The 26,873-nt window shown below is 40.6% G+C and overlaps 2 protein-coding genes across 2 annotated transcripts in view; both read left to right on the top strand.

Moving 5' to 3' along the window:
* The window catches only part of lrfn1 (leucine rich repeat and fibronectin type III domain containing 1), a 173,287-nt gene that overhangs the window by 18,540 nt on the left and 127,874 nt on the right, over positions 1 to 26,873 (top strand). The window lies entirely within an intron of this gene.
* LOC133441859 (endogenous retrovirus group 3 member 1 Env polyprotein-like) lies at positions 16,373 to 23,750 on the top strand. The gene is made up of 2 exons (XM_061719583.1): positions 16,373 to 16,480; positions 22,024 to 23,750. The coding sequence occupies exon 2, from the start codon at positions 22,224 to 22,226 to the stop codon at positions 23,748 to 23,750; it is 1,527 nt and encodes a 508-aa protein (XP_061575567.1). The 5' UTR covers positions 16,373 to 16,480; positions 22,024 to 22,223.

Here is a 26,873-nt window from a genome sequence, read left to right as displayed (position 1 = left end):
CCATATTGCGTTTCTTTTGGTAATGTTTACATTTCTTTGCTGTAGTTCATGAATGTGTTTATTTGCCTCTTCCACTAATATTTCTAACTCCAACTCGTCAAATTTCATTTTGCGCTTGCGACTATCCTGCTTTCCATCCAGACTCTCCATGGCGCAAACCGTAAGACACGCAACACCTCATTTAAATACTGCGGTTTGCACCTGTTATCAATTGCGCAAGCATTCTTAGTTGATCATCCGCAAAACACACAACAACAGCACGTGCAAACTTTTTCAGTGCACACGCAATTTAGTACTCTTTATTTAGGATCTCAGTAAATCAGGCCCTTAGAGCGTATTTTTTTTAATTGCGAGAGAAGATGATAACTCTCTTTTTAAAGAAAATTGGGTTCGTTCTGCTGATAACCATATTAACAGGTTGCCACAGCCATTAGGTTGACCTGGTCAGGGGAAGAACTACTGAAATTTGTATTAACCGTTTTGTTTCAGACATCTAACACAAGAACGGATGGAGAGGTCCAGCCAGAATGAATGTAAAGTAATGTTAGTTATAGCGTCATATTCTTTAACTTGAGCTAGGCTAAAGTAGGTACTGTAGCTTGTAGGAACTGGGTTTAGGTGGGTTTATCTATCTGAGTGCCAGGCTTTTCTGCTCAGCTCATTTGTCCATTTTTGGATCAATCAGTCAGCACCTGTCCATAGGGCTAAAAACCTGACGACAAAGCTACTCTTCAGAAACCTAGGATTGACATCACAGAGGGTTTCAGCCTTCTTAATACAGTTTATGGTCAGCCCCAAGCACCAGACACAATATTGCTCTAATGAGCCAAAGTGGTATTTCCAGGTTTGCCAGACCATCCCACCTGATCAGAATAGTGGTTACAGTGGTTCTTTCATCACCCCAGTATATCTGTCTCAGCTCCACACCCATCCTCCACGGGCTGAGCTTTTTTTTTTAAACTCCTACAGCTGTGCACAACCCACTTCAGAGCTACAGGAAATGCAGCAAGACGTGAAACCGGGTAAATATGGGGAACCTAAATAATGCTACTCTGATCTGGGTCTGTCATGTAACTATTTCCTGCAAATCTGACTCGGCTCACTGAATTAAATGTCTTAAAATGTACATGATCCCCAACAAAATGAAAAGGGTGTGTTGGCTCAGAGCTTTTGAGTTGGCAGTTAATTTATATTGCCAGACATAAGCGATCAAGAACAACAAAGTGTTTTTTTTTCCACCTCCACAATATGTCCCTTTTAAGAAAACTCAACCATACTTATGAAAAGGCAATAAGATAATTTCAGAAGAAAAACCCATTTTGTTTCTTGTTAAATGTCCAACATGTTTACGATGCTGTGCATTATGTCTGGTATGTGGTGGACAGAGTCACAGTCAACATGTCATGCTCATAAATTGCCATGGCCACAACGTGAGCTTGTCGACTGGCATTTTCCACATTTAAGACAGCACATCATGTTGTAGCAAGTGAAGTGTGAAATTCTGTTGTGTTCAACAAGAGTGACCATCAGAATGAGTTCAACCTTGTTAGTCCAACACATGGGTTTTCTCTCTGTGGGAGTCTAGCAGCCAGTCGAGTTCTAGGGTTCTCTTCATCTGTTCTTTTTAATATGAAGACTGATAAGTAATCTGGATGCTATGGTGTGCCAAGTTCCACAAATTCAAGAAAGAAAAAAATTCTTCTTATGACTTTGCACCGAGACTCCTGTTATTGGTGGTAGTACTATACCATTTATTGCTCTGTTGTTTTAAAATATTTCTCTGGGGTGCTGTTAACCTTCAGCACTGCCATCAGCACTTTACAGGACTTTTTTTTTCTCCCCAGGCCTGCTTACATAAGACAAATCGGCTGTGGGATTTGGGGGGGTAGTTTACATGCCTTTTCTTCTTTTCTTTAGCTGAATCTTTTTTCATGTGGGGAATCATCAGTCATGTGCCTGAACTCGGGGCAGGTGGATGACATTGACTTACATTTATTGTGAAGTGGGCAAGCTACAGCAAGACCAAGTCAAACCTGACTGTTTTAAGACGGATAGCAGTGGAATAACGGTCTCAATCCTCAGCGTGTCTGTCAAGGTGCATTGAGACATGCCATCCAAACTCTTGTCAGAGGAAGCAGCAGAAGGTCAGCTGTGCCTCACATTCATGTGCGCTGAGACATCAGACAAAATGAAAGCTTTTTATGGTTTCATCCTTATGTCAATACGCTTTATAGTAAACCTGTAACCAGACCAGCGATGTCAAGCTAATCTTGTTAAATTGGGCTTATCTTTGAACAGGCTTTCATGCTTACAGTAATTGATGGTGCCCTTTGTACATGCTTCAACGGAAGAAGTTCATTAGATTAGGCTGAAAAACCATTTTCATTAGTTGTGAGATTTGAAAAATGATGACTTGGATGCAGTCTTTCAGGGCTGGGTGTTTGTTGACTAAAATGGCTTCATTTCTGTTGGGCAACATTAGTGATGTAGGAGATCCATAAAACCTGTCAGCCTCCTCCTGGAGTTATGGGTGAATGGAAGGTTAAAGACTGCAGGCTTCTGATGCAGATGCTGTTTTTTTTTTTACTGAGCTGTAAAGATATTTGGGCCTGACCTCAGGTTCACCATGATGCTCATGGTACGCTTCGCTACATTTCAAAGGAAAATATTGAACGCTGAGATTACACAAGGTTGATTCTCAAGAGTCAGCGGTTTAACTGCTTAATTCGACACATTGTTCTGAAGAGATTAATTAATTTATTATTCACACAGGGAGATTTTTACTTTATGCACTACACTGACACTTGTTTCCAGTGAAGTCAAACATTTTCAACAACCAACAGGGCCTGGTCATCTACGACAATGTATTCAACAGTTTGGTACGTTGTTGATATGGGTTTCTGGCTTTTCTTAGGATTTTAGGGAAATTCTGGGGGCCTGCAAGAATATATTATCAAGAAGTTAATGTAAGTCTGATCTCTCACACAAAAGACCTATCTGTCCTATTCCTAAGACTATGCACTTATGGGCCGAGATTCCTGATATTGTTCCCGCTATCTGCTAGAGCCAGTCACTCAGCTTGGAGGTTACATCCCCAAGTGTACCGATTATCGTTGGCACCACTGCTGTCACATCTGTTCCATCTCTTCCTTTAACCCTGGGTATTTTTATTTTATTTTTATCCCCTGATGTTTTCCCTTTTTTATCACACAATGCTCTTACCTTATCTTATCTTATCTTAAAGTATCAATCCTGGGCATTGCTCTAAACCAATATATATATATATATATATATATATATATATATATATATATATATATATATATATATATATATATATATATATATATATATATATATATATATATATATATATATATATATATATATATATATATATATAGTATTACACTTTTGGCCTATACAAGCACATCACTCATTAAGTCACAAATACTGTATGTTGCAATAGTAAATGAAATGTTATTGAGGAATAATAGATTGACAAAACCACACTGAATGCTGAGTCATGATAAATAATGATGTGTAACTTTGTGTAGTAGTGTTTCAACAGATGACAACAGGAAAGAAACTCTCAAATAATGGTGTGGAATAACAAAAAACAGGTTAGAACATCTTTATTTAATTTAATGACGCCAGATCTGGCTGGGGTTTTTATTGTAGCATCGGCTATCTGCTAGTTGAAACGTGTGGTCTGTTAGTCTGTCTGAGTTTTATGGTGTTTTTATAGTTCATGCTTTATGGTGCTGTGCTTTTTTTTTTTTTTTTTTACTTTTTTGTAGGTGCACCGTCACCTTAATGTTCAGCTGTGTTTTCATCTGTGTTTCTGGTGCGCCGTCACCTGTTTAGCTGTGTTTTCATCTGTTTCTGGGTGTCAGAACAGTGTACGGGGCCAGCAGGAGCCACCGTCTGACGTCACTACCCAGAATGTAAAAAACAATGGCGACCTACGAGTTAAATTATATTTTCAAATTTTATAAAAACGAAGACATCAACAAGGTTTTTTATATCACATTGTTATAATTGATACCAACATTTATCTTTTAAGACCTACATGTCTTAATAGCCAGGGTTCCTTTTAAGTTAATTTCTCCTTTCGTCCATCTTTCACATTTAATAAAAACAATACATTTCTTCATTATTCTCTTACCAAGACTACTTCTTATTTATTTGCAGTCTTGTTTTCATCATGAAAAAGGGTCATTGAATTATATTTATCATCTTAATTTTTCATTATAACGCACAGGCAGCAGGGAATTAGTGCGTTAGGGAGCAGTGCTGCGTGTGAAAATGCGCTGATAGTGATCGGTGATCGATTTGACTGGCATCGATTGATTTGGTTTCAGAACCGGACAGCTGCTCCAAAGAGCTTCTGAAAGAGCGAAACTAAAGGACGGTGTTAAGAAGTCATCTGGGAAACACCTGTATCTTAGGGTCCTCTCTTAGTTGAAACCTTCTTTGAACCTCTCTTAAATCCTTAAGAGAGGTTGGATCTGGGAAACCCGGCCATTAACTTTACTCAGCCTGTGTCACCCTGCTCTCCACGAGAACACATCCATATCTGACATCATTTAGAATAATCACATGATCTAATTGATAACTTGCAATTTGTTGATGGAACAAACAGGGAACTATAAAATGCACCTTCTCCTCACATACTTTGTTTTGATAACCGGGTGCTGCTTTGTACTTGCTGCATGTCTCAGAGGAAATGACTCTTCAGTTCAGGATGAAAAGGAGATAACGTCTGAGAAATCCTCTAACTGGAAGTGTGCATGGCATGAGCTCAGTAATAGCAGATGGATACCCCTTTGATCTACGGTCGGGGAGGAGAAGTCGATTCAGCCGCTCTGATAGGACATTCATCAGTTAAGCGCTTGTAGTGTGTCGTGACTTTGAACTGCACAGGCATTTTAATAACGCTATTATTTAAAATTGTTACAAAAGCAATAATCTCTATCCATAGATCGCTTTTGCAACAGGAGCTGGGAAGCAAGAAACCAGTGTAATCCAGTAAAACAAATTTAGGGGATAAAAAGTAAAATCATATCATTGCAACCAAATTGCAGTTTTAAAATGTTGTGTGATTAAGTTGAGTTATTAAGTATATGTAGCCTACTTTATAGGCTCTTTTCAGACGGTCTCAACTAGCAAAGACTTTGTTTGCTTACATTTTGAAATAACAGTAATAAAGCACATGCATATTTTCCATTCACCTGAGGTGATTGGCTGGAAATCAAGTATTAATCAGCATTTTTACAAGTAAATGTACATTTTTTTCCCAATAAAAAATGGATGAAAACACCCGAGGGCAGAAGAACCTTTTTTAGTAGCCCTAACACACCAGGTTGTTCAATTTAATTCCTTTCTAAGTTTTGAGGGGTTTTTACAGATTGATATGCTTGAATATGACTCATGATTTATACATGCTATGCCTGAAATAGGTGCAGGTTGATTTTCTTTTTCAAAGTGTTTGTTGTTTATGTTGCAATTAATAAAAGAGCTCAAATCCACCCTGTAAAAACATCAAAAAGATCCCTGGGTTTATCCAGAGTTCAAATCTCTGTGCTACATTTTTTAAGACACTTATTGTAGATGCCGTGCAGGATTGTGAAATGTCATTTAGGAGTAAGATAAAATGTAAAAGAGTTCTTAAAAACCCCTGATTCACTCGCCATTTCAAATGCAACTTTTCTTCCGTACACACACAGAATTCTGCTTATGTATAAAACCATCTGTTTGTGAGCCAAATGTGCATTATTGTTACATTTCCCTCCCTACAACTTAAATGGTGACATATTTGTAAAACATAAAAATGGGCTGGGTGTTTTTTGTGAGATACTTCTTGGTAGAGAGAAAGTCTCATTGTGCAAAACATACCAAAGTGATCCAAAGTGCTGTTACATCTCATTCAAAAGGAGGCAAATAGTACTAGGTACAATGTATGCCAAAACGACAGTCACTAAGACAGTCAACCCAACTCATCCAATGCAAAATGTGGTTTTGCTTGAGGTCTCTTTAAGAGCAGAGAGCTATAGCATTTTCGCCAAGCAACTTTTTTTTCATTTGGCTCCACCTCTCAACTTCACTACCACCTGACTCGACCTCATCCAATGTCACTGGGAACAGATCCACGCATGACAGTAACGCAGGTATACTTTCTCAAATACATAGGACAGAGTACATCAAGTTCTGTTGACTTGTGGATTGTTAAACTTAACGTTACTCTAATCTAATTAGGGAGGTGCTAATGTCACTAATATCGTAGACAGAGTGTAATGTTAGACTGTATTCTTTAGGAAGAGTAAGTAAGCACTCTACGCCCTAAGCAAAAGCTCCCTGCAGAGGTACAGTACAGACCAAAAGTTTGGACACACCTTCTCATTCAAACAAATGGGGGAGGGTGTCCAAACTTTTGGTCTGTACTGTATGTCGGTGAATACACCACCAACTTGCTGTAGACAAATTTCTTGCGGGAATTACAAGACATGTAGAATGTGGTTGTGTCAGGTGATTGGTGGACCAGCTTGGGAACGAACCACAGCGGGAGGTTTTGTATATGGATGAAATCCTGCACACAAGGGAAGTGTACATATTCCACTGAGGGGATTATTATGACAGAGGAGGTTGGCAATATTCTGGAAAAAATTCATACCAAGGGCCAAGTAGATTCAGTTACAGGCAGTGATGTTGGAAATGTGCACGCAGAGTGTTAGGAACATACGTTGTTTTGCTCACAAAACCGTGCACCTTTAGTCTCAAAGTAGGCTGGAAGGATAGGCACAATGGTGGTGTGGTTGAAGATATCAAGCATGCCTAAGCCTGTCTGACAAGAAAAACAATGTCTTATCTGCAGAAATAAAATTAAAACCAAATGTATTGGTTAAATCATTAAGTGAAGTTTCATTTCAAAGGTCTCAACCAGACACAATTTTGTCAAAGAGATTCACCTTTTTAACACACGCAACCCCCACAGTTTTCCAGAACATGCCATCATCTTAAAGAACTTGAAGAACAGGCGGGGCAGCCTGTTCTCAATGGCTGAACGCTTCCTCGAACAGCTCCCTGTCATTCAAGCAGTTTCCATTGATCGTCTCCATGAGAGATTGATGGAGAAAGACGGGTACTGCGGAGAAAGATGAGCATTGAAATGATTGATGGAGAGGGAAAGGTATTGCATAGAAGGGTGGACATTGATATTCTCATGTTCCATCATCTGTGATAACTTTTGTACTCATAAGAAGCAGATTTTCCTTTTTTGCTCTCTTGAGAGTTGTTCTGATGAGGATTTCAGAGAAGCAGAAGAATTTGTCTAAGTTATGAGGATTGCTTATAATTCGACCATCTGCGTCTCAGCTGAAAGGAGTCCAATTCTTGGTTAAATTCTGCCAGTCTTGGGGAAATCTCCAGCACCGCTCCACAATTAATGAGAAGGACTCTGCCTGTACACAGACCATTAGGGACGGGATTTGGGGCACTCTTTCAAAACAATATCAACTGTCTAACACAACCCTATTAATTTTTATGTTGTTTTAAATTGGTCTACTTGAATGCGGTCGTACTATACTGTTAAGGCTTCGGGCACTTCTTAGAAGTAGAAAGGGCCTTTGATCAAAGTTCATCCAAGAACGTGTGAAAAGCAGTGTGGACCAGGCCAGAAGAGAAGCTTGGGAGTTAGTTATCACAACAGATTATTCTGATGTAGATAAATATATGACTCCAATATTCTGCTGCATGCAGAAGGAAGAGGCAATGACTCAACAGATGGATGAGGACATGTGACCATGTTGACACCTCTGATGAAGCTGGGCAGTTCCACTGCATTATTGAGACATATGCTGTCTTTTTTTTCCCCCAAGTGTCATTTTCAGAAGAAAAACAACTTTTCAATGTTTGAATATAAATCCAATCTACCTTTTTTCTTTCTGTTTCTTTTCATTTCTTTTTTTTGCATAAAAGCAGAGCCATAGCTCTTTGCCCTTGAGAAGCTATTTGCTGAAGAGGACTCGGTAGCTGGAGAAAAAAGGAGAGCACCTTCAGCACTACTGTGCAGGTTCAGAAAAAGGTGCAGTTATACAGAAATCTACAATTTCTCTCTCTGAATCCAGTGACTTGATGGTGGGGCATGAAAGACATTCTGCCAATGCACTCTGACGAACAGGTTTCTTTGTGTTCAAGCACCCTCCACCTAGGGTCACCCTCAGTCAAGCCCTGTCTGCTACATGAGAAACCAGACATGTTCATTTTTCTTAAGAAAAAAAGCTGAGTGAAGCAGTAAAAATGCAGACACAGCCTTGAAATTGTTTACAGAAACTATCACCGCAAATTCTTTGTTTCTTTCATGTTTTGTTTCTTTGAAATTGAACTTTTTTGTTGTAGTGGCAGTGCTCCTTCGAGTGGAAAGTGCCCAATGGGACTTGAACATATCACAAGTTAAAGCACACTGTGTCATTTGTTTGTCTTCTGAAATTACTTCAAAAGCAAATCAAAGTTTTCCAACATTAATGTCCAATGTAACTGTTTGATGAAGAGGTATTCAGTGTTGAAAAAAGTAATTCTGTATCATTCAGTAGTTGGTATTGTAAAAAAAAGGTATCAATTTCGATAAAGGTATGGAGAGGTTTTCAGCAATACCCAGCGCTTTATTGTGCACCGAATGTTTTCAGTTAGTTGGTGAACTCCACTGGGCCATTTTTTTGTAGTGGAAATAGCAGGTAGTTTAACACTGTCAAGCTGGAAGGCCTTCACAGAAAAAAAGATATGGATGGAAGCATATTTTGCTCTCAAACCTGTTTTACCTTTCAGCATTGATGTTTCCTTCTTCAGGTGTGCAAGGTGCCCATGTCATAGGCACTAATACACCCCCACGTCCTCGCATATGCAGGGGTCTTTAAATGAATGCTGATAGCAAGCTGCTGGATGCTATCCTCTTTAGTCTGGAGGATGGAGAATCCATGGTTTCCAAAAATGATTTCAAATTTCGACTTTTCTGACTACAGGATAGTTTTTTCACTTTGCCTCACTCCATTTTAGAGCCTTATAAGAGCCTCGACTGAGAGAAGACAGCAGCACTCCTGGTTCATGTTCAAATGTGGTTTCTTTTTTTGCATGACGGAGCTTTCACCTGCAGTGTTGGATGGCACATCGACTTGTGTCATTTTTGGAAGGTTGTCCTGAGCCCATGCAGGGATTTCCATCACAAATTCCTGCCTGTTCTGAATGCAGTGCTGCCTGAGTTATTGATGATCCAAAATTGATTTTTAGGCTCGTCCCATAGGTCGCATAGATTTCTTCTGAATTTGTGAATTTTAGATTTTTTTGCAGCTCTAGTGGCCTTTATTCAAGGTGTAGATGCTGTAGGAAGGGGCTAGAGAGAGGGAATGGGGACGACATGCAGCAAAGAGCCGTAGGCTGGGACTCAAACCTGCGACCGCTGCAAGATGACTGTAGCATCAGTACATGGGCCGCTTGCTTTAAAGGAGCTTGAGGCCGGATTGAGGCAGAATTTATGAAAAAAATTCGTATACGTTTTAAGTTTTCTAGTAATAATGTCAGATGAAGCGTTCCAAACCCAAAAGAATGAGCCCTCTAGTGTATCTCTCCTTTGCCTTGAACAGGCTGTGTGCTGCAAAATGTGCTGCAATTCGGGGTCCAAATTTCCCGCGCTGGGCTGCGGATGTGACGTCACACGACGCTGCATGTGCGTTCTCCCCGTTCTCCCGTGCCGGCTTCACTGTTGGCTGCAGTACCCCCAACGGCCGTCATGGTGAAGGGTGGCGCTAGAGAGTCTCATTTCTTAAAAGGAGCCTCAAGCTCCTTTAACCACTGTGTCACCCAGTTTTGACGGCATTATGTTCTGTAGATGATGAGATCTTCAAAGCTTCCACAACACAGATCGACATTAGTCTGAAATAGTTTCAGAATTTGTGGTACAATGGAAAATCCAACATGTTATTTTTTCTTAAGAAAATACCTGAATGAAGCAGGAAAAATGTAGACCCGACCTTGAAATTGTTTACACACACTATTTCACAAATTCCTTGTTTCTTTTAAATTTGGTTTCATTGAAATACGTTTTTGTTGTGGCAGTACTGTTTTCAGGGGGAAATGCCAAACAGAACTAGTGTATCATAACACAAGATGAAGCACATTGAGTAACTCTTTTGATGATATTATGTACTGTAGTTGAAAAGAATTTCAAACTATTCACAGTTTTACACGAACCAACCATATTCTAAAAATCTTTCATAGCTGTAATCATTGAAGACAATGATTACACCACTTTATAATTCACCACTTTATAATTCCATAATTCCACTATCCATAAATTATTTTATTCATCTGACTTTTATGCTTTTGAAAGGAAGGATTATTAAATACAAATTTTTTGCAATGTACTGTACAGTGCATGAAGCCCTGTATTTTATGAGTTAACGTTAAATCTTTAAAAAAAGAATAGTTAAAAAAAGCTTATAATTGCTTTTTACACTGTAAATACACTGCATATTATGTGCTTCAAGTTAATAGTCTAGATTTGTTTTTGCTTATCTTTTTTCCCAAAATTTGAATTGTTTTTTTCATTTAAAAAAAAAAACGAAAAGAGACAAAACAGAAACTAAATTTTCTAAATTAAATTTGTTTTACTTTTTTAGCAACGAGTGTGTAGAGCTCACACCAAATGACGGCAGTTGTTTGGAATACTCACAAATAAATCAATCATACCTGACTGAAACAAAAAAAAAGAAAAAAACACCTCAAGGTTGCCGGTTAGAAGTTGCTAGTTAGATGTGTTGTTGTTTGTTTGATTTACAATAGAGTCTGATTGCAGTCATGTAAATAGTGACTCCAAAAGATTCCCAACCTGAACTCTGGCTTTAAAATCTTTAGATATGAGAAGGTGTCATGTGCTATGTCTTATGGTATATGCTCAATATCAATCAATGTAAAGACTATTTATCATACTACCCTTCTGGGTTTAACTTATACTTGTTCAGTGATTTAGTGAAAACTATAAAACTGACAAACCACATTCCATTTTTTTTTTTTTTTTACGAGGGATGCAAAATGTAAGAATTTTCACTTATAGATTCACCTTTCACAACAAAAAAGTGCTTTCACCGACTCTTTATTTTGAATTATGATACTTTGATGAAAATGTAAACATACGCTTTAATGTACATTGCAGGTCGTAAAGTTGGGAGGTTTCTTGGAAAAGTACATTTTTATCCTATTTAATATACACATACAGCTGTATGTACTGCCATTGGCAAGAGCGAGAGGCACATCTTCATCTTGAATATCAAGATCATGTTTTTCCCTCCCAGTGTCACGCTCCAAAATGAAAATAAACAACTATAGTATATGAATAACTGAGTATGTGAATATTCATGAATATCCACATGGATATCCTTACAGCTGTGAAATCTTTGAATTCCGACACCTCAGTGATTTTGAGATTAGACGTCTGAGCCAGCTCGCGATCTGACTGTCACATCAGTCGCTTTGGGGAATAGCCTTCATCACATTTGACAGTGAAACCCAATGTGCATTTTACAGTCTTCACTGATTTCCCCCGTGATTGCCACACCTGCCACCACATGAAAATTCAATTTTAAACAGTGCATTTTATTGAGTTAAAGACCTGGGGCCTCATGTACTAAGAGTGCGTGGATTTCAACGTGAATCCGTGCGTGGAATTAACAAGACCGCAAAAATTCATATGTACAAAGCTGTGCGTTCGCCCAAATCCACGCAGGTTTCTCTGTACATCCCAATCAGCGTGGATTTGAGCGCACATGCGGGAGCACAACACTCCGCCTTGTCTCCTCCCTCAAATATATGTTTGAATATGATATGAAGATAATTATCCATTAAAAACCGCTTATCCTAACAAGAAAATGCTCTGAGCTGGAATAAATAATTCATTTTGGGGCATTTAGGGGTGTCGGACTCCGGTCCTCGAGGGCCGGTGTCCCTGCAGGTTTTAGATGTTTCCCTGCTTCATTGCACCATGATACAAGTGACTGTGTCATCAACACAACTATCCAGACTTTGATGACAAGTTGGTGATGATGATTAATTAGAATCAGGTGTGTTAAAGCAGTGAAACATCTAAAACATGCAGGACACCGGTCCTTCTGGGATTCACTTTGACACCTACATTATGCTGTTCTTTGCTTTGCGTTGCGTTCCGTGAAGAGTTGTGGTTTTATTATGATCGTACAGGTTTGTTAATGTTTATGGGCAGCGTTAGTGCATCATTACACTCTGCTTTTCTTGTTTGTAATTTAAGAACCGACACCAGAATTTTTGGTGGATGAAAAACGGCTCCTCGTTCTGCTTTATTGTCATGCTGACGCATTAAGACCATACACGTTTATTGAGTCTTACACATTATGGATGTCCGCGATCACCACTCTCATAAGTATAACAATGTGAACAAAATACATTTATATTTAAAACATGAAGCATTACGATCTGATTCCTCTGCTGCAGAAATAAAGACAATTTGTGCCGACGGGATTATCGAGGTGCAAACGTGAGAAATAAAGAGCAAAGTTGCTGTAACTCGGAGTGTTTCATCCGCAGGAGGAGAGACAGGTGTCGTGCCAAAAAGTGATTGAAGGCCAAATACAGTTAATGAAAAGTTGTTTCTGCCTAAATATGACTTGATCTCATTCTTGAGCTTCATAATCTGAAATCTGACGTTTTAGCGCTCTCGCTCAACGGGCTGCTGTGCGCGCTCCCGCGGCCACAAATCAGAAGAAATCAGATTCTGGCAGGCAATCACTTTTTGGCACAACACCGGTTTTTGCTTCAAAATTAATTTTAATGTATTTCTGTCCAGACACAGTTATGGGATGTTTAGGGTCTGGCTTTTATCTCCAGTAGTCATCCCATACGGTCGTCATGGTGACAGAGATGTCCGACCTGCAGCAGCTCCAGCTGAAGCATCATGTTGGTCTGAACCGGAGCAGCTGGTCCAGTTCAGGGCAGAGATCCAGGAGGATCCTCTTGGTACCTGAACCAGCTGATGGTCCAGTCTTAGTCCTGGACCAGCAGATCGGTTTGGTGCCTGAGGACGCGCTCCTGATCCTGCCATCAGCAGGTTCCTCTAACGGAGCCAAAGCTCCATCAGGATTTACAGGTTCCATCATTGAGCTCCTGCCTTTAGTTGTTTGTTCAGATCATGTGGTTGATTGTGAGATTGTTGCAGCTCCACTCTTGTGTAATTTATCTGGTGATGTCGGGACTGTCGTGTCCTTCACGTGGTCGTGAATTTATTGTTGACGTTAAATTTCCTCATATTCTGCACTTCACTGCATCACCAGCGAGTGTCGCCAACGGGCAGAACCTCAGAAAAGTGCGTACAAAAGCCTTAATGTGTGAGAGAAGGACCGCAGCTTTCTACGTTCACGTCATTCTTTGTACATCCGACCGTGAGCGTTGAAAGTGGCGTACGCACGTTTTTTGTGCGCCGCACTCTTAGTACATAAGGCCCCTGGTGTTAATGTGCGCCCAATAAAGCTTGATGAAAGAGCAAACCTAACTCACTAGCGGTTGTTTAGCTGCACCAACTTCTGAAGAAAAGGCTCGGGGAAAAAGAGGCTATTTTATTGATACAGCATGCAATAGTTTCTGAGATCCTCCAATTACTCGTCTATTGACAAAAGCATTAGCTGAGTTTCGCACGCATGGCGTTCTGGCTCAAGCTTTTTGGCGCCCTTCCCTTTGAGAACTATTTGACGATACACATAGGTGTTGTTTGCTGTGTTGCCATGGTTGCAAACATCTTACAAACCTGTGTTTGTGACATCCTGTTGGCTTAGCTGGATACAGTATGCGCCATGTAATCATGATATGCTGCATTTGGACGCGGCAGGGATGTTTTGGTACATATCACTCTCTCTTCTCTTGGCCCTTTCTTTTCCACTCCATTAAACCGTGAAAATAGTTTTTATTACACGAACAAAGTCATATCAATGTGTGTGGAGAATATGCAGAAATTCTGTTGTTGAAGTTGAAGCTGGTTAAAGGATGACAGGAAACCGGGCATGTTCGCATAAGGAGGTAAATTGAATGAAGATGATTGTAGAAATCACAGAAATGGCTCTGAAAGCCAGACATGTTTGCAATCCACTGTCCGGTTCAATATATTTGTAGGAAAGAGCGTTGAACATCTACATCAAACCTTCTCCAAAACAGATGCACCCTGGGGTTTGACTAGAGGGCTAGGGTTTCTCTCAGCATGGCTCTCGTCTAGCGTTTGTGTGAGAAGCTTACAGCACGCCCTGCTCCTAGCTCACTTAATAGACTGCAAATGAAATGACTGCAGGTGAAGCATTTTCTGTGACACAGCAGTCCCATCTGTGAAGTGTTTAAGTAAAGATATGAACCTTTTAAATTTTCGCTACCTCACCTGGTTTGTTTTTTAATGTCGCTCTTGTGGTTAGTAAATATTTGTTTCAAGCTGATGATTGAAGTAATTTGATTTTTAATACAGGTTCAAAGGTTGTTTCAACCTTTTTCACATGACATTTAAAACAAGCATCCTTTGAGGTTGTCGTTGGAGTTTAAAGACGGAGAACTGATTTCGAGATAAATTTAGGCTGAGCAGCACTGGAAAAATATCCTTCTGTTATTCTATGAAGCCTATAACTGAAATTAAACATTAAATGTGACTGCCTCTGGCAGGGAGGCAAATAGGCTCCAGAGAAAATTCAGAGACACTGGGGGCGAAGATGCTTGCGATAATGAGGAGCACCAATCATACTCGCTCAGCTCGCTCACAGTTTTTTAAGGTATCTGACAGGTTTTTCCAAGCCTCTTGGAGAGCTTGTCACACTTCTGGATTTAGGCTGTCTTAGTTACTTCAGTATCTTCATGGAACGCCAGGCTGACTCCCCGATGTTGAGATAGGGCCCTCTGCAGCGGCCGTACCATCTGCTGCAGGACTATAGCTCTCCCTGCCTCTGGAAATAGTCCCTATCTGTGCAGGTGTGTGCAGAAGCAGTAAAACGTGACCCATAAAGCAACGCTCGCCTCATCCAGTTCAGGTCTAATTCAAAGCTATAAATTTTACTACACATACCATAAAAGTCTCAATTTTTGTTCGATTTTTTTTTTCTTTTACTTTAGAGCAGTTCATCATGAATGGCCCACGATAGCTCTTCAAAGGATGTTGTTTTTTAATTTCTGATACGCTACTAGTAGAAAGTCTTCTGTGTTTTGTACACCATTTGGATTTAAAGCAAAATTCAAAGTAAATATTTAAAGTTTAGGGTTAGAACAACTCTATTATTAAATGGTAAGGAGTGTAAACTTACATTAGGGACCAAAACAACGTGAGTCAAAGCAGTTTTGGGTAGAAAGAGAATTTGCCTTTGCAACCACAAAAAAAGCAGTTTCTTTTAAAAGTGTTAAAGATCAGCATCCGTACAATCTAATCATAGAATAAGGGTTATTTTATTTCCAGAATGTTTCTTGAATTTGGCAGATAGCATCATGATTTTAAATGCTGCAGTATCTAAATTAATTTTTACTTGACTTAATTTACGAACCACCTGATGTACGGTGTCGAGCCACATTGTCATGGGAAGCTCCAGCCCCTACCCCCTACAGGGCTTTGAACTGGACTCAAGAACTTTTGTTGAGACTCCAATTTCCTACCCCATGTGAAGGTCCCGACACCTCGGAAGTTGGCTCAAACAGACAACTGGACTCAACAACTTTTGTTGAGACTCCAATTTCCTACCCCATGTGAAGGTCCCGACACCTCGGAAGTTGGCTCAAACAGACAACTGGACTCAACAACTTTTGTTGAGACTCCAATTTCCTACCCCATGTGAAGGTCCCGACACCTCGGAAGTTGGCTCAAACAGACAACTGGACTCAACAACTTTTGTTGAGACTCCAATTTCCTACCCCATGTGAAGGTCCCGACACCTCAGAAGTTGGTTCAAACAGATTTGAATCAACGAGAGCACCCTATGGGGTGATTTGGAGGTCTGTGACAGTCATGACAAATGTCTGATAATGACATTTGGCCCGAGTCACATCCGACTGTAAATTACTTTTTGTCCCTCGCCTGATTGGTGTATTCTTGCTTTAACTTCTTGTATAAGAAGCTTGTTCCAATTTCACTCGGTGTCAGCCACCGAACCAGACACTGTCTGTATCTGTCAGCTGAACGCCGGCTAGAATAAAATCTCTCAATACCACAGCGGACTCTTGAACTGGACTTTGTAATATTCTTCAACAATTTGGTGCCGTGACCCGGATTGACAATAGACCTTCGATGGAAACTCCTGTTCCAGAACAACGGCGCAATCAGCGACTCTATCTAAAATTTTAGAGGTTAGGGGATCCACTTACAAAATCCCAAATTATTGTTGCTGAGTTGTTGTCGAAAGTCTGTGAATTGGAGTGCCGGAGAATGGTTGACGTCATCCTGAGATTTTAGGTAAGTCCGCTGTGTGGTTGTGAAGGTTATATTTTTTGTTATTATTTTGTGTTATTGGGAAGGTTATTGTAGAGATGTTTTTAGGAACGCTGACAATTTCATAACACTTGAATCTGATTGTGTTGTGAGAATGTTCTGCTTCTCCTGCCTTAGAATTGACTAGCTCTTCTAAAAGGTTTAATATCTCGGGTAACATTAAAAAGAAAGAAATGGCCAGAACGAAACGGTTGGTCTGAGTACCAAAACTAAGTCCAGTGGGACTTGCATATGCAGGACGTGAGGTCCATAAAAGTGTTGGAACACTGAGTTATTTGTGGAAAACGGATATATATGTAGAAGAACTGGTTTTATTTTATAAATGGGGATGACTAGCTCTCCCAAATACTTGAGATATATTTCATTTCAGTAAGAATCGACTTGCTCTCCTTACATTAAGCCGAATGATTTGTAGGCTCAAGTAGACTGATGGTTGGAAGAATCAGAAAGTGATTTGTGGGTAAAAGTAAGTGTAATTGAAGTTTTTTTCTCTGGGAGGGATCTTACAGAAGGAAAAATGGGAAGTTTTCTCAGTAAAGAGTCAGAGGAAGAGTTGACTGGTCCTTCTAAATACATGTACGATAACTACGGTACCAATAGCACTAAGTTTGTTAAAACATGGGTTAAGATAACTAAAGACGACGGTCTCTTAAAATTTCCCCCAAGTGGGACCTTTGACCGGACTAGATTAGAAAATTTAAAGGAAAAATTAAATTCTCAAACAAATGGACAAAAGCACTTCAACTCCTTCAGATTTTGGAGGGATGAAAGCAGACGCCGTAATGCAGAATCCCAAATAGCTTCGCTTACGGATCAGAACAAAAAGCTGATGGCTCAATTAGAAGAGTGTAAAAACGCAACGCAGACAAAGAAGGAATTAGACCCATTAACCGGGTCCTCCACAAACATTAAAATAAACAAAAACAATCATGCCACAACTATGTACCCTGTGAAAGAATTGGAAGAACTTAAAAACACAACGCAGACAAAAATGAAAGTGGAAAACCATTTAAATGATCAAATCAAAAACCTTTATCCGGTAAAACAGATTAAAGAATCAAGTGACGATGACACTTCTGATGATGACTGGATTTTACAACATCCCAAGTCTGAAGACAATAGCCAAAACAGTGAAGAGGAGTGGGTTGTGAAAAGAGGCAGAAAACCAAAGAAAACACAATCAGTAAAATTAGCTCCACTGATCACAATGGGAAAAGATGTTATCTACAAACCTTGGAGCCGAAGAGAACTAAAAGCGATAGTAGGAGATTTTCCCAAGGATGTCAGAAAAAAATAAACAAAAATGGCTAGATGAATGGGAATCAGTATGCACAATATACACACCTCACATGCCTGACATAATGCAACTGTTAAAGCTAACTTTGCCACCTGATTTGAAAAGCAGAGTACTTGATGCATGTAGAATTTCCTCTGATCCTACAGCTGTTGCCAAAATCACACCAGAAGAAGCTCAGACCCTTTACAGCTTCATCACTTTAGCAGTTCAAAAGGAAGTAGTACAAAAAGTGGATTATACTCCTCTCACAAAACTTAAACAAGGAAAAGATGAGAATCCCAGGGAACTCTATGCTACAATGATGTTGACAGCAAAAGAAAATTGTGGTTTGTCACAAGATCAGATTAATGGACTTCCTCCAGGTTACTTGCAAGATATATTTGTTAGCTGCCTTCAACCAAAGGTTAAGGCTAAAGTAGTACTGACAGTTGGGTGGGCGGGGAAAGCAATGACTGAACTAGTGGAAATAGCTCAACACCACTGGGACAACACAGAACAAAAGGAATCTAAAATGTATGAAACGCTAATGCTTGCCCAAGTGTCTCACTACACAGGCGGAGTACCGAGAGGAGGACGCAGCGGCAGAGGGATCAACCAAAGATGTGGACCAATGAATCACTCACACCACAACAAAGGTCACACGTCGCACTTCCCAAACAAAAACAATAGGAACTGCTTCTGTTGTGGTGAACCAGATCATTGGATAAAAGATTGCCCCTATAGAACATCCCAACCTAATTTTACCCTGCCTATGGTAACTCCATCAAGTGATCACATGGAGGTCCAACAAACCCCACAGCACAATCCATAGAGCTGTCAGGACAGTGCCCAAATTGAAACAGAAATAACTTTAACAGTAGCTCCACTGATAAAACTAGCAAAAACAAATGAAGAGCCTAACTTAACAATAGATGTAAATGGAAAATCTACATCATTTCTGGTAGATACAGGAGCTTCTCTTTCAACTTTAAGACCAATCACTTCTACAAATTTGAAATCATCTAAAGAAACTGTCAGAGCTGTGGGGGTTGGAGGGATTCCCATGTGTTTACCTGTCTCTGAGCCTACTACAGTATCTATAGGCCCGTTTACTGAAAGCATGTCAAACTTCACAACTTCTCACTCCTTTCTGCTGTCAGATACCACACCTGTAAATCTATTAGGGAGAGACTTGTTGTGCAAACTAAATTGTACCATTTACTGCACACCAGACGGTATCTTTTTAGAGACTAACCAAGATAACACAACCGCTGTACTAGCAGCTCTGATAGATCAGAACCAGCTGATGGATGCGGAAAAAGGGAAAACACAGGATAGAATAGTGTCCAGCGTGCCCCCATCAGTATGGTCTTCTTCTTCTAATGACATTGGTTTGATCAAATCTACTGAACCAGTACAGATATTGCTGAAACAGAATGTCTCTTTGCCAAAGATTTCACAGTATCCTCTTTCTCAGGAAAAGAGAGAGGGCATCCGCCCTATAGTTCAATCTCTGTTAAGCCAGGGAATAATAGTGCCGTGTGATAGTCCATGCAACACGCCTATACTTCCTGTTAAAAAACCAGGTAAACCAGAATATAGATTTGTACAGGACCTACGAGCTATAAATGAAGTGGTACTCCCACGTTTCCCTTTAGTTCCAAATCCTACTACAGTTTTGTCGTCAATACCTGCCAATTCCACCCACTATACTGTGTTGGACCTTTGCAGTGCATTCTTTTCTGTCCCTCTACATAAGGATAGCCAATATTTATTTGCATTTACATATGATGGACAACAATACACATTCACCAGATTACCCCAAGGGTATACTGAGTCACCTACAATTTTTTCTCGTGCTCTAAATAATGACCTCAAAGACGTGTCATTTCCTGGAGGCTCCACTCTGATTCAATATGTTGACGATTTACTTTTAGCCAGTCCCTCTGCCCCTGCATGCGAAATGGACACAGTTACCCTTCTCAACGCTTTAGCTGTCAAAGGCCACAAAACCTCACTTAAGAAAGCTCAACTGTGTCAGAATGAAGTCCAGTATTTGGGACATACACTATCTGGCTCCACAAGGGTCCTTACTCCCTCCAGAATAAAATCTATAATAGAAATGCCCAAACCCACAACTATGTCACAGATGAAGACATTTTTAGGTATGACGGGCTATTGCAGACAATGGATAATGGATTATGCATCACTTGCAATGCCACTCCAAGACATATGCAAACCCTCAGACTGCACTCAGCCCTTAACCTGGTCACAACAAGCTGACGATGCTTTTAACAAGTTAAAACAGGCATTACTATCTGCCCCTGCGCTCGGCCTTCCCGACTACAATCAACCATTCACTCTTTTTGTACATGAAAAATGTGGATTTGCCCAATCTGTTCTCACTCAACGTCATAACTCTGCTTACAGACCTGTGGCGTACTTTTCCTCTAAACTGGATCCCGTCGAGAGAGGGCTTCCACCTTGTCTCAAAGCCGTAGCCGCAGCAGCACTTGCTATCAACAAATCTGCTGATATTGTTTTAGGGTCACCACTAACAGTCATGGTCCCACACGATGCACTCACCCTGATTACCAGAGAGGCACATAGACATGTGACAGGGACAAGAGAAGCAAAATACGTACTAACTCTCACTGCTCCACACATTACACTAAAAAGATGTTCTATCCTTAACCCTGCTACATTACTTCCAACCGAAGATGATGGTGAACCCCATAATTGTATGGATGTCACCTCATGTTCATCTAAACCTCGTCCCGACCTTTCTGAAACTCCACTCTCTAACTCTGATCTTGTTTTCTTCACTGACGGCTCTGCTTATAGAGAAAATGGAATACCATATGCAGGTTATGCAATTTGTGATAATTTCTCAACTGTTGAAAGTGCCGCCCTGCCCTCCTCCAACTCCGCCCAAGTAGCTGAACTATATGCACTGATGAGAGCCTGTCAACTAGCAAAAGGTAAAACTGTTACGATCTATACAGATTCCAGATATGCTTTTGGTTGTGTACATGATTTTGGTATATTGTGGGCGAACCGAGGATTTATCACATCTTCGGGGACACCCGTTAAACATGGTCAATTGATTGGTGAACTGTTAGAAGCGTGTCAACTACCTTCATCTATTGCTGTTGTTAAATGTGAAGCCCACACCAAATTCAAGGACCCTGTTTCACTAGGCAATGCTTCGGCTGACCATGCAGCAAAAGAAGCCGCCAAATTTGGCTTACCTGTCCATGTAAAGCTCTGCCCTTCTATACCCGCTAACGATCTGGCTTCTCCTAATGATGTAGCCCTCTTACAAGAGACTGCTGATGCGAAGGAGCACAGATTGTGGCTTTCCCATGGTTGTAAAAATGTAAATAATTTGTGGGTCAGCAACGACGGCCGCGTTGTTGCACCCACATCTTTGTACCCGTGGCTAGCACGCATGTCACATAGTTTGTCACATGTAAGCAAAGGGGGAATGTGTCAGATAGTGTTGAAAGACTGGTATGCTCCAGGATTCACATCCTATGCAAGAAAATATTGTGAACAATGCCTAATCTGTCAACAACATAACCCAGGGAAAACAGTACAAACAACATTGTCAACACACCCCCCCCCACGGGGACCCTTTGAAGCTCTGCAAATAGACTTTATTCATATGCCAAAATGTGAGGGATATGAAAATGTTCTTGTATGCGTGGATATGTTTTCAAACTGGCCTGAAGCCTGGGCTTGCAGGAAGGCGGACTCTACTGCTGTAGTGAAATGCCTATTAAAAGACATTGTTCCACGGTTCGGCATTCCACACAGCATCAACTCAGACCGAGGTACTCATTTCACTGGACAAATAATGACTGAACTCTGTAAATCACTGGGTATTAAACAGAGACTGCATTGCCCATACCACCCGCAGTCTGCAGGGCTAGTTGAAAGACAAAATGGCATCTTGAAAAACAAACTAGCCAAACTGTGTGCTGAAACTGGGCTAAAATGGACAATGTTGTTGCCTTTGGCCCTAATGTCGATGAGGTCAACACCCGTTAGGAAGCATAAACTCACACCTCATGAAATTATTACGGGTAGACCTATGACTATACCAAGTAATTCAGTTCTATGTATGAAAAAGATGGACCTCCATGCCATGGATGAATCCATGATATCATTCTGTTCTGCTCTAACTTTTGCTGTCCAGTCAATCCACAGACAAGTAAAAGCTGTCCAGTCTCCTCCTAGTGACAAACCGTGCCATAACCTCCAACCCGGCGACTGGGTCTGTGTCAGGGAGTTCCGACGGAAAAACGCCCTGAAACCTCGCTGGTCTAAACCTCAACACGTCCTGCTCACCACCAACACCGCCGTCAAGTGTGAGGGGCGTCTAATCTGGATCCACGCATCCCACTGCAAGAAAACAACTCCTCCGCCATGCACCGGAAACCAGCTGGTACCATCTTCTTCCTGGGGGTCTTCGTCCTCACCACCGTCGGAGCCAGTGAAAGAAACCACGCAGGCTCGGACAGCCCAGAAGTAGATGAACTTCAACACCCCAGACTTCGACGACTGGCAGAGGAGCAGGGGAGCAGCGCAGGCCACAGAGGCCCAGAAGCAGATGCATTATACACGCCAAAACACTCACATCTGTCGCAGGAACAAAACAGACACCCTTGCAAACACCACAAACGAGACCTAACCGTTTACCAGGAGAAAATAACTCCTAAAATATATGAAACACAACCCTCAACAAACACATACCTCCAACTGGCAAAAATGGTTGCTGAAAATAGCCCACACCCTGATAACTGTTATGTGTGTGGGTTCATTCCACACAGCACAAAAGAAGGACTCCCATTAATGACTCTGCCCATTACTTCATGTGACACCTGTTACATTTTGAACCTCAATTCCTCTTATGGGCATTGCAAATGTCACAAACCCCCCCAAATGAGACAAATGTATTGTGATAAAATTCACACTAGCTGTTATTCCTGCAGCACACCGATTCCTCTCACCCTCACCATGATCCCAAAGACATTAAAGTGGTGTGTTGAAGGCAAAGGAACTATCCACCTAGGAATATCAAACTGTGACTCCACATACTCTCCTTCTGAAGAACCGCTTGTTAAGCCTAAAACAAGCCAAAATCCACTGCCCGATTCCATTAAAGATTATAACTACCTTGCTACAATGGTTAATCGCTGTTCCATACCTCTACCAAAAGGTGTTTACTGGATTTGTGGCATGAAGGCTTACGAATATCTTCCAAACGATTGGTCTGGTATATGTGGTCTGGGCCATGTGGTACCAGCCATGAGAATCGTCGCTGTACCACCGAAAGTTCGCATTGTTAAAAGAGAATTGTACACTCACACCCAAACACCATGGACAAGATTTTTTGGTGCCCTCGTTCCAAATTACGGAGTCATGGCAGCTTTGGATCAGATAAGGGACCTATCTCATGCAGTTGAAGACTTAGCAAATACCACAGCAAAGGGCATGTCTATGCTTTCACAAGAGATGACTGCTGTAAGGATGATGGCCTTGCAAAATCGTGCTGCATTGGACTACTTATTAGCTTCTCAAGGGGGAACTTGTGCTGTGATTAAAACTGAATGCTGTACCTTTATACCTAACCACAATGCCACCATCCAAGAAATAACAGATCACTTGAAAAACATTGCTAACACATTACATACACCTGTCACGACTAGTTTGTTTGGTTGGTTTAGAGAACAGTTAGGACACGTTGGTTACTTGATATTTGAATTTGCTTTATTGGGGTTTGTACTCCTAATTGTTATTTGGCTTCTGATTACATGTCTAAGGTTCACTTGCAAAATATGTATGGCTCAAACTACTACTACAATCATGTACTCCACTGTAATTCCACCTCTACCGTCAGTGGAGGAGGAAAATTCAGACTTTCTGTTCAAAATTGGGATTGACTGTACTTAAGTGAAAAAAAAAAAAAAAAAAAAAAAAAAAAAAAAAAAAAAAAAAAAATTGTGAATTGTCGAGCCACATTGTCATGGGAAGCTCCAGCCCCTACCCCCTACAGGGCTTTGAACTGGACTCAAGAACTTTTGTTGAGACTCCAATTTCCTACCCCATGTGAAGGTCCCGACACCTCGGAAGTTGGCTCAAACAGACAACTGGACTCAACAACTTTTGTTGAGACTCCAATTTCCTACCCCATGTGAAGGTCCCGACACCTCGGAAGTTGGCTCAAACAGACAACTGGACTCAACAACTTTTGTTGAGACTCCAATTTCCTACCCCATGTGAAGGTCCCGACACCTCGGAAGTTGGCTCAAACAGACAACTGGACTCAACAACTTTTGTTGAGACTCCAATTTCCTACCCCATGTGAAGGTCCCGACACCTCAGAAGTTGGTTCAAACAGATTTGAATCAACGAGAGCACCCTATGGGGTGATTTGGAGGTCTGTGACAGTCATGACAAATGTCTGATAATGACATTTGGCCCGAGTCACATCCGACTGTAAATTACTTTTTGTCCCTCGCCTGATTGGTGTATTCTTGCTTTAACTTCTTGTATAAGAAGCTTGTTCCAATTTCACTCGGTGTCAGCCACCGAACCAGACACTGTCTGTATCTGTCAGCTGAACGCCGGCTAGAATAAAATCTCTCAATACCACAGCGGACTCTTGAACTGGACTTTGTAATATTCTTCAACAACGGCTATTCTAATTACTTTACTGTGCCCAAGCTGTTCTCATTCAACATCCTACAAAAATGATCGTCCAAAAATATGCTTGGCTGTTTTTCAAATACGATTAAAAAGTCTTGTCATAGTTAGGAACTGTCTGTTAAACGTGTTGGATCTGTCGGACTGCTGCTGAATCGTACAGTTGTGTTTACTTTATGCAACAGTGATCCTCAGAGGACTCCAGTTGTCATCCATAAATGAGCTTTTAGGTAATATGCCAATAACCAGGAGAAAGTTGTAAAAAAGCGGAGCGGCAGGTGAAGAAGTGCTTCAGAAAGCATATTACTTATGTGGGAAAATCAATGTTAATGTAACAGGAAATAAAGCGATCAGGCAGGATTTAGAATGTAAATGTAATGAGGTATCTCTGCTGATGGTGTGCTCTTTTAATACCCCACTCATTCAGCTTTGCTGCAAATATTTTTCAGCAGTTGCAAACAATTTGGGTATATCAACATATGAATATAAATGAAAGCAGGAGAAAAAAAAGTCCTAATCATAGAAAACAATTAATTCTAGTAAGATTTGCAGTTGCTTACTAATATAATTCTCTTAAACGGAAAATAAAACCGCGCTACACCCGGCTTATCTGATTTGTATGACGCTCCAATTTCTGGCGTCGGAGAACTTTGTGTCCAAAAAATAGATTTTCAACGTTCATCTTAACTAGAATGACAAAGGCTCGTGGAAAAAACACAATAATATCTGTGAAAATTAACACTATGAGTCATATTTTGAAATCTTTAGTCACAAAAATCTAGCCTTGATTTAATGAACATAAAAGGAATCCCGAACACAGCAGACTATCATTTCAAAATGTCATAGTTATGACAATTAACGCTTCAGCCAGTGCTGGAGGCAAAGAAGTGTCAAAGACCTGATGAAGAAGTACAAGACAACTACATTTAATAAGGCAAGGACATACTTCATCTCCCTGCATGATGTTTTAAGTAAGTAATTAAACAGTTTTCATATGTTACAGTGAAAAATTCATGATTTAGTTACTCATCCTTGGTAGTATTCCCAGAGTTGGGGGTTGTCTATGAATAATTAGCTCAGTTTGAGCTTGCTTGTTAAGAAGCTTAGAAGTGTTATGAGCTAAAGTATAAGCCGGCTTAGTGAGGTAAGTCTTGTACACTGACTATTGACCACATGCTCTTTCAAAGCTCAGTTACAGTGGGGTTTTTTTTTTTTTTTTCGTTTTGGAAACTCTTTCACTGAACCTTGAATCATAAAAGGTAGAAACTGTACCCGTGAAATGACTATTGGACATGATGGACTAAGCTGTCACCCACTCCCTTTGTCACCCACTCCAGTTGTCACATCCTGTAAATGTTTGAAATGATCATGTTAGGAACCGTATTTGGTATTGACGCTGTCTCAACCTCCCATAGACAGCTTATTCCTGCAACGATCACTATGACATCTTTATAATAGTGTTTTCTTTCAGCCGGACTGTGGTGCTTAAGAGAAGGTAATAAGCTAGTGACCCTCTATGTTGGCTTGTCTAAGTTGTGAAGGTAGTGTGAGTAGTGTAAGGAATGTATAATGGCCTTGTAGCCACTGTTGCCTTTTAAAGATTTCCAGATTTTCCGAGCCATTACCTTTGAGGGATGAGCACCAGTAAAGAGTGAAATATCCTGTTTGAGTGGTGTGTTCCACACTTGCATTCCCTCACACAGAAGGAGACCTTGTTTTTATCAGTAAATCAACGTGGCCTGTGAGTCTTGTGGCTGCACACAGGGGGGAATCGGTGGCAGGTCCCATCCTTTAAGTTCGTCTTCGTCCTTCATGTAGAGGTCTGTTTCCTGTGGTTACTGGGCCTGTCACCCACCTGGAAGACGTTTCAGGCTCAGTTTCTCAGTCTATTTCCGTCACATAACATTTTGAGTTCGTGGTACGATTGCAATATCCGTGGCTGCTGTTTCTTAAACAGAATAAAAATGTTAAACCTTTCTTTATCCAGGAAATAAAGAGATTCCACATTAGAGCAAATGGAGCATGTCACTCCAGCGGAGCTGATGTGGCAACCAGCTAAGTGACAATAAATGTACCTTTTGTAATAAAAGGACAACAACAGGACCGGAGGAGACTTAAAGAAAGTAAAAAATAAGTATGGCTCAGCCACAAGGGAGAGGGTTTATCTCTCTGTCTTTTCACATGACCTGCTGTATATTAATTTAAGATACAGGCTTCTAACGTTTTAACATAGCGCGTCTTCGTCAGCAACCAACGGTTAGTTAGCACGTGTGTTTTAGTGTTGTCTTTGGCCCAGATAGTATCTTTCCTACTATATTATGAAAAAGTGTTTAGGGCTTTTGTTCAATAATGGATGTCTAATGTGCTGGC

The sequence above is a fragment of the Cololabis saira genome, chromosome 4 (genome assembly GCF_033807715.1).
Source record: "Cololabis saira isolate AMF1-May2022 chromosome 4, fColSai1.1, whole genome shotgun sequence".
In the NCBI taxonomy this organism is placed as follows: Eukaryota; Metazoa; Chordata; class Actinopteri; order Beloniformes; family Belonidae; genus Cololabis; species Cololabis saira.
This window is presented reverse-complemented; position numbering and strand designations above follow the sequence as displayed.

Coding starts and splice junctions, on each gene's coding strand:
- LOC133441859 (XM_061719583.1), top strand. CDS start 22,224: ATGCACCGGAAACCAGCTGGTACCATCTTCTTCCTGGGGGTCTTCGTC.